The 9,452-nt window shown below is 34.6% G+C and overlaps 1 protein-coding gene across 2 annotated transcripts in view; it reads right to left on the minus strand.

The window, feature by feature from the left end:
- LOC105672314 (Dpr-interacting protein kappa) overlaps nt 1-6,131 on the minus strand; it is a 157,197-nt gene extending 151,066 nt beyond the window's left edge. For both annotated transcript variants that reach the window (XM_012367207.2, XM_012367190.2), the window contains exon 1: nt 5,944-6,131. In XM_012367207.2, the coding sequence (XP_012222630.1) occupies nt 5,944-6,016 (73 nt within the window). In that variant the 5' untranslated portion in view covers nt 6,017-6,131. The remainder of the gene's footprint in view (nt 1-5,943) is intronic.
- Between the last annotated feature and the right edge of the window lie 3,321 nt (nt 6,132-9,452).

Genomic DNA, 9,452 nt, shown 5'->3' on the forward strand with positions numbered 1-9,452 from the left:
CCTCAGAGTTTTCATGAAAATTCAGATCTATCGGGAAAACAGCATCCGTTCCGCCTTTCGACCTCCGCTTAAAAGTATTCCGCGATTGAAAACCTTTCTGGGACATCGATATGCTCGAGTTCGATGCTTTACGTACCCATTTTTCTTTAGAAGAAAAGCGTTTCAATGTTGAGTGGTACCAAGAAAATCGTTTCTAACGTACAAGAAGAAAATGTCAAAAAAAGATGACTTTTTATAGACAATTAAGTCAGCATTAGATGTCGGAACATTTTGCTAATGAATTATCTATTGATGCAATAAGTTTATTACATCAATACGTAGCGTGACATAATTTACAGCAAATAGTAATAATAATAATTAGTTTTTAAAATAGTGAGTAATAAGGATAATTGGTTCATAAAATGTTACACAATTATTTTTTAAAATTTCACAACTTCTCTGAGAGAAGATATTTTTACGAGGCAAATAAAAGACACCATGCAAAAATGTATTTTCCTACATTTTGCTGTTCCAGCTAGTTTTACGCTCGCTATGCCTTCATATATCGCGCACGAGGACATTTAACACGTAGATACTAATGTAAGCTAGAACGGGACGCGAAGATTAAATGAACTGTGCAGTTATCATTAATCACAAACATTGCACAATGTCGATTACCTTATAATTTACAAAAATAATGTCCAAGACAGAAATGGATGTTTTATCGTGTACGAGGAACAAGAGCCGATTGGCGATTGGACGGGCAACCGCGTGGAAATTAATTAGCGAGCCAATTTAACTTTAACGACCGTTCGATTCCATAGAGTTTCCGACGAGGTGTGTACATTGATAATAATTTCCCCCGAATGCGCACCACTACCTTACCCGAATGCACCCATTGGAAAAGTTTTCAAAGTTAATTTTCTGATCGCCTGTTGATTTTACTGCGAAACAAGCTCGCGCAGAAGGCGCATCTCAAAACACAACTTCGTAACGCTTGTTATTCTCATGTATAATTCTGTTAAATAAAATTTGAGCATGTCATACTGATAATCAATAAGCAGCCATAAATATAGTCAGAAATGGGCAACTGCAACAGAAATTATATTCGTTATTACATTCGTGGAATTTAATATAATTGAAGCTGTCAAAGAAAAATATCGCTGTATCAATAGTTATCGCATATGCGTTTACATGTTTCTACAAACTTCTTCAAAGCAATGTACGATCTTTTGCTGGATTTATTTCCGTAAGAGGATCCCAAAACTTTCGATTACAACTTAGATGTGTATGCCGTGATCGTTCACTCGATTGCCTTGAAATTTTTATGAAGTAACAAATCCATTACTGCATTCACAACTCTAAAGTTTCCAAATCACTATTGCAAATTATTTTAAAGCGACAGTGTTAAATGCACAAGGAATTGTTTTAAATGCACAATCCGTGATTGTGATATACAAATAGCCGAGCGGATCATGTTATTCATACGTTGTTTATAATAAAAGTCTAATAAAATATTCAAACGTATGATCACAGAATCTTTGCATAATCATGTTATGCACATTATCTTTTATAACGTGTCCAAATTCGTAATGAACGGTTTTCATAATGATTTGACGTCAAGCTGTTGGTTTATCAAAATTTATTAAATACACTGTTGGTGTTTAAACGTAAATTATAAATTAAAATGTAACATACATTTAATGAAGCGCGATCTAATTAACTAATTTAAGTTTAAATTTAATATTGCACATATAATTTTTATCGAAATATATAAAAGTCAATAATTGAATTTACAGATATCTGAGATTAATTGAAAGCATATATCTCGGTATAAAATTTTCCAAAATTATGCACGAATTCACAAATTGATTTAATGTATTACGCATCAAGCGTAAGCTCAGTTTTGTTATGGCCCGATGTCCGTCAAAATTTTATTGCAACGGACGAGGGAAAAAGAGGCCGCGCTTCGATGCAACTACGCGTCCTGATATATACGCGTCAACTTGCTAAGTTGAATTTTCCACGATGTTCAGAAGCGCCCGGGCACCGAACATCGCATAAGAGATCGTCCGCTCAGACACGCGTCTCTATTTGCATAACAGAGGCGCGTTGCATAATGGAAATTGCCCCGCGTTGTATAACATTGCGTGCTTGCATCGTGTGCACATGCTGCCCGCCGAGAAAGAGAAAGGAATTTCTCTCATTCGCGTGCTGGCGAATAATTAGCCGGCCTGCCCGTGACATGAAGTTTGAAGCTGTTGCTGACTGGATATGCACAGCTGCCTTACATTTTCCACATTCCTTAGGCAGATTGGGGTCACTAAATAAGAAATTACTTCGCACGAATGCAATTTGTAAGTTTTCCGATCGCATGGAAGTAAATCTTTCTTAACGATATAACGCGAATATTTCATTAATCTCTGCCTGGTTTTGTTATGATAAAGCGATAGCCACGAGAAAATATTAACCGCTGCTTTATAATGCAGTGTATATATACGTATATTTAACTATTTTATTTTTATATTATCATCACTTTCAGAATTTGGAGAAAATAGTCTACTTTTTTAATATTTACAATGAATAATTTATCTTCATATCCATTTTGCGCGTACTAGTCAAATGAAGATTAAATTTAATACATATTCTTAAATTTTTAAGCTTTTTTCGAAAAAGGCATATCTATATTTCAATGTAAATGCGTTATTTTTTATATTACCTGTTATCTATGGAGTGACGTGCGCGCGGTCCTTTATTTTTTTCATTTATTTTCAATTTTCGCGATATAATCTCAAGTAATTACATATTCATGTCACTTCACTTAGCGGAAAATAGCAGAAAATAGAAAATTGATTACAAGTGCATGCATTTGATAATGAAACGCATAAGCTCCAATCGACTACCACCATGTTTCGAGATCGCTGATACAAGAACATACCAATTCTAAACATCGATCCATTATATGTACAGGGAAACAGATACGGATCGACAATGATACAGCATCTCGATAAGACGATTAGAGTTATCTGTAGCTATGCCTATAGTTGCGTATAGCAGTGATTGTTCGTCGCACTATAAATGTTAAAATCGATAACGTTTGAATGTAATTCTCGATTTTATAAGTATTTTGTAGTCAGTTATTCTTTTATCTACCTGAATGCAAGCGTGCAGCATTTTAATAGATATCCTAATGGAAATCATGACATAAAATATCACGCTGCCATTTATATTTCCTTCCATCCGGATACAGTTATCGGGAAATAATTGCATATTACGTAATCACTCTCCGGTGTAGACTGCTAAACATTAAATTCGCGATTTATTTCATGTCCAATTTTGCTTCCATTTATTACGGCGTTGCAAAATCATCTATTACGTAAATATTGTTTTAAAACAAACTATATTTAGCACAATACAGTCATTGTTTAAATAATATCGTAGGATAATAATATTCTCGTATTCAAACTGATATTATTCTAAAGAACTTGATGATAGCAAATGTTTCTGTAAAATTCGAGATATCAACATCCAATTAAGATGCTGTATATAAATATTTCTAAAAGTTTGAAAAATATTATTACAAATAAAAATTCTTCCAACTACTACATCTCCAAAATATTTGCTTTATTTTAGAAAAATATTAAATACAAAAATAAACAAGAATGTTTATTTTTACGGTCGTAATAGTAAAAAGCTCTTTAAGCGATAAGTAAAAATTTTCTTGAGCAATAAGAGGAGAAAACCCGTCAAAAACGATTATCGATAAATCAATAACGGAGGACAATTTGTGCTAATTCCAATATAGATGTAGCAGTAGTTATCGTATTTGACGCGCGATTTGCCATTTTATGCATTGAATTGGTGAATCGTTGCTACACTTTGCACCTTTCCACTCGAGGCACTACTACACTACTAGCAGTTCGTCGACCACGTGTCACTGGATTCTCTCGAGAATCCTCCCAGGAGAAATCGAAGGTTGTACTAAGAATCGATGGAACCTCTTTGAATCTTAATTCCTACTCTCTTAATAGTTATTGGATAATGAAGTGGAATCGCGACTATAATATGATTGAAATTCTGGATCTATTGACATATCAAAGAAGGCTGCGATATGAGAAACATTTCTTTAATCTTATTTCCCGTACAATTTGTATCTCTTGCGTATATTGTTCGCGTATGTTATTCCATAATTGTAAACTTAAAGTATGCTATGTCTTTCCAATAATTCCACCTATATTGTTATTATCGTTCACGAACACTGAATTTTTCGTAGAATGTTTTCTTTCTTCAGAATTTTCCTTTCCCGAGGCTCTTGTAGCGAGGACATTGGTTTCAGAATGCTACTCACGTTGGCAATATCTATATGTGCAATAGTTTTGACTACTATCAAAACAAACTATATGCAATACTGTCAAATAACTGCTATTATAATTTCTCTTGTATTATATTGCAATTACGAGAATGTTCGAATATTATTATTATTAATTTTAATGATTAATTAATAATTTTCCAATTCTATGATATTTATAGAAAAAGAAAGAAAGTTTTTGAACTTACTAATGACAGTAATTAATTACCGATGGCCAAAGAATTTGAAATATTTTGTTTTAGATTCATAAATTTGTCGTTTTTTAAAAATATTTTCAAATATTACAAATTATAGATTATTTATTTATGTCAACGTGTATACAACAGAATTATAGGCCAACATATGGTTCGTGCATCTTAAATTCACTGCTTCGTACCGTCCGGTACCTGTGCACAGAATATACGTAGTATTGATCCAGACTATTCACGATTTACTTGTTCTTTTCATCCGCATTGTTCTTGTTCGCATCTTTAAAAATGTAAAGCAGACGATAGTCATGCTCACCCAATCTTTTACTCGACAAATCATCGGTTTAGCAAACGGCTTCCTATCCCTAGCTTCTTTTTGTGTCATCTTATAGCGATTACTATTATTCCGCCTCGGTTCTGCTAACAATACCAATTAGCACTTCCATAAATTCGAGGCTTTTTCCGTTTTCTCGCGGATAATACTTCTGTGTCACGCCACCATGTGCACTCCACAAATTCTCATTTAACTGTATACGCGGTTTTATCGTTATTTAAGTCTTCGCTTTTGCACGCTAGGAAATATATTAAAGCACCTCACTTTTTATTAACTTCGTTTATATGACTGTTCAAAAGTATCAACTTTTAATTTTTCTGCACCATATTTTTTACGTTTATATTTTATACGTATGACAGTTGTTTTAAACTCCTTTCTTTTTGATGGACACATATCTTGATGTTTACAATATTTATATTAAATTAGTTAAAAAATATTAAAACTTTTTACTAAATTCAGGTACGAAATTGTCAAGTATTTTTAATAAATATTAAATGTAAGAAGTTCGCGTTTTTCATTAATTTTATAATAGTCGTGCGGTCAATGCGTGTAACGTTCAATCGTGTTGTCTGAAAAAGAACAATAATACTTGCGAAAGAAAACGACATACACTCCAATATCTCCTGTAATATTACAAAAAACTGGAACAACGCAATAAAAAGCATTAAAAAATACTGAAATAGTGGCATGACTTTATGAAGAAAGTTTCGCAAAATGGCATGTCGAGTTAAGTCAGATTTATGGTATAACCATAATGGATGTGTGGTATACGAAGAGCTTGCATTCGGATGTCGCGGTTCTCTTATGCATTTCGTTGAGTGCATTTTTTTCTACATACTATAAAGCTCACTACTTCAGTTTTCGCTGATTATCTGCCATTGTCTGATATAATTTGTTGTACACGTCTGAAATCCTTTATGCCGAGGTATGACGTTAAACAACTTTCCAGTGAGAAATTTCAGGCACGAAATATTTTAACGAACAATAAATCGAGTATTTATACGAGCTTCACTATGAAAAATCCGTGTTATTATTCTTTCACAAACTACGTGAGGTGATATTTTAGCACTTACCTTCGGATGAATACACCAACGTAACGAAGATCCACGCGGTCCACGGGCCAAGGATGGCAGTGATTATTGTCATATTTATTATTTCTCGATAGTTTGTCGGTTAACTTTTGTCACGTACACGCACTGGTATAAAACCCTCGCGAGCCGGAGTCCAGATGCAGACTGACTTGTCGTACGGACTCCAGCAGGAGCAACACGACACGCATGCGTCATGGCTTCCACGTGCCTGTCTCTTTCGTGTCTTTACTACTCACTGGGACAATTGTGATTTCGCGGACATTCTCGTTCTATTTCATAGCGTAGGAGACCTGGTGGTGTTATCGAACGTATCGTGCGAAATGTTATCTTTCTTATCTCTTATATTGTGGTCTCGGCATTAACTCGAAAAATTATACACGATTGTAATTTCGTATAAAATACCTTATTGTGTGTGCGCTGTGTGCGATTTATTTATTTATATTTGACCCTTTTATAGTGCAAGAGGGCTGCATTTGTGTTGCGTGTATTCACATTATAAAATGCAGACATTTCATATTCAGATTGAGAGATGGAATTCAATAGCAGGAAAGATTCCTGAAACATCTCTACTAAGGAAATATTTCTATCATTTGACGATACGCCTGCATTCTTGACTTTTACATGCCTATCTTTTTACTAGTCACAGAAACAATTTGATTTGCCGGCTATTCTCACCCGGTTTTTTTATATAGAAAATCTGTAAGTGCTTTCGAACGTTGTTTAAAATTGCTATGCTATGCGAATCGAGTAAAAGATCAAAGATTGTTTTAGGAAACTTTGAATGAAACTCTAAATACATTTTTTTAAACAATTTTTTTGCTGATATTTTTTTCTCGTCATTTTAATTTATATCTTTGATAAAAGTATGCCACGAAAATTACTTTATTTTATCAAAGAATTGGTATATATAATGATTTAATAATTCCTTTATATCGTTATTTATTTATATATCTGCTCTAAATGTGGTATTTTAAATTCTCTGCTTTTTTCGTTCCGTGTCTACCTACTTTTACCTAATATATAAAAAGCATAACAAACGAAAAAGCATAAAATAATAAACGCAAAAATTGCACGCTTATTCTTTTTTAATTTGATAAAAACGAATTTTATCGAGTTTAACAATAGAACTCTCCGCTTGTGTCATGTGCGAGCGTGTAATATTGTTAGCAGAATCTCTGTTACAGTGGCCGTAGCAAAAAGTCAAATGTTTACGATTCTTTCGAAATACCATTCCTCTTTCGCTTTGCTTTCACCGAAAAAGAGTGTATCAAGGACCGTTTATTGTTCCTGAAATTAATGCCGGAAACCACAACTCTGCCTTTACAAGCGGCGCGCACACGCTTTGATAACGCGAGATGCACGGAAATAGGGAAACGGAATGGAAATAATTCGCCAGGCTGTTGAGGCAGCCGGGATTAGTGTAAGCCGTTAGAGGTACGTCCTCGCGTCTCGAGCGTGCGTGTGGCAACGTTTCTTCCCTAAGAACGTTGAGAATAAGAGAAAGAGAGAGAGAGAGAAAGAAAGACGGGAGTAGGGCGCAGGGATAATCTAGCGGAAGAAAGAAAAGACGAGCAAGAGTAAAGGGGTGCGATAAAGAGAAGGATGCGAGAACGACGCCGGAAGTGAGCAAACATATTCCACCGAACGAGCATCGTTAGCGCGAGATTCAGTCTTCGACTTTTCGCGTTTGATATGAATTTTCTTTCTTTGCCGGCGGGCATTAGTGCGCGTTTTTCGTTTAGCGGATCCTGGACTGAAAGTCGCGCACGATGGTAGTCAACGAGGTAGAGCCGCGTTCGAAACGGGGAAGTCAAACGAGAAAACTTCGCGGATTAAGCGCAATCAAGTACCGATAATTCCCTAGTGAATCGTGTCTCTCGTCCTCTCCCGACCTGCCCGCCGTCCGGGCGCAGAACGGTAGGGGGACGGATGGGTTAGAGAGACCTTCGCGTGTCCCAGCGCTCGAAGGAAAACCGAATTGTTCGGATTGGATGCCGCCTGTGTTCGCGGCAATGCTATCTCTTACCCGACATCGACGACCGCGAAAGCACCCGCGGGCGTTATCTACCGAATTAATCGGGAAGTTTCTCACCAGCCCTTTATAACTATATAACATTAATTTTAATATCAATTCGACGATTTGCGGCTCATTCTCTTAATGGTATTTGCCGCGACTCTCGAGTGTTCACTGACGCGAATTAATGCAGCGCGACATATCGCGTAAGTTACGGAATAAGCCGCAAATTGCATCGTTTAGTGGTAATTGAGAATGTCTTGTGACATAAAAATAAAAGGTTTTTGATTTAATGTCCAATTAAATGGCATTAATTTTTATCTTTTACTGTCAATACAATTCTCAAGTTTTTCTTTTTTTCAAAGAAATATTGATACGTTAATAGTTTTTAATTTAAAAAAGACTTAAACTCTCTAAGAGTGAATTTATAAATATTGAAAATCTGAAGTACTGAAAAAATCTTGTCTAATTAAATTTTGAGAGTAGAAAAATAATTTCGTGTAATATCGATAAACAATATAAGTTTATTTACTAAGTCGGTTTATTTTTGCATAATTCTGGATTTTTTGCATAATTATGCAATTATAACTTTTGTTTCAACTTAAACTGTGATAAAAGTTCTAATAAAAGCGCAACTATGTCTGCGCTTTTCGCCTAAACTTTTAGAATATGCTAAAATATGTTAATTATATAACTGGAAGTTTGGAGGGAGAGGATATACGTGTTAGATATAAATGACTAAATGTATTGCAGCACTAGTGCAAGTGAACGCACCCGATATTACAGTAACGTTAGTACAACGCGTCGCGCAACTACCATCAATCGTCATTATTTCCTACAGATATGGCATTTATGGTTGAAAATCCTGAAAAATAACGCGTCCGTCAATCGAGATATACATCCTATCCTATATCTTGCTTGCAGTATTGAGGCCGATCGAAAATCGATCGTGAAGCAAGACCCAATCTTATCAAATAAATATTATAGCTTATAAATTATTATATATTTGGTACGTGTGTGATACACAATTAGAAATTTGTTGTTGCAAATATATAATCGATAACGTAACGTACCTTAAAGAATATGTTTGCATCAGTAATTAGTTAATTAAATTAAGCTGCACCGTTATGCATATAAATGGGATCTCACTATGTTGTGCGACCAGAGTTCAATGTACTTAGTATACATACATGCATATATATACATTGGTTATCGTATAATTAATCCAACTTTGATGCAAAATAAAATATTTTATTGAAAATAAGTTTCGAGCAATCGATTTTTAATTGCGACTAAAGATAAAGTCTTTTATAAAAATGTGTATGTATAATTAAAAATGGAAAGTATAAAACGAGGAATTATAGGGTCACATTTAATTCAAATATAATTAGATATTCTTATGAATAGAAGAATTTTACAAACGCAAAATACAGCAAGAAATAACGTTATTTTACCTTTTCTATATGTTAATCAAAAT

The sequence above is a fragment of the Linepithema humile genome, chromosome 6, assembly GCF_040581485.1.
Source record: "Linepithema humile isolate Giens D197 chromosome 6, Lhum_UNIL_v1.0, whole genome shotgun sequence".
NCBI classification, from domain to species: Eukaryota; Metazoa; Arthropoda; class Insecta; order Hymenoptera; family Formicidae; genus Linepithema; species Linepithema humile.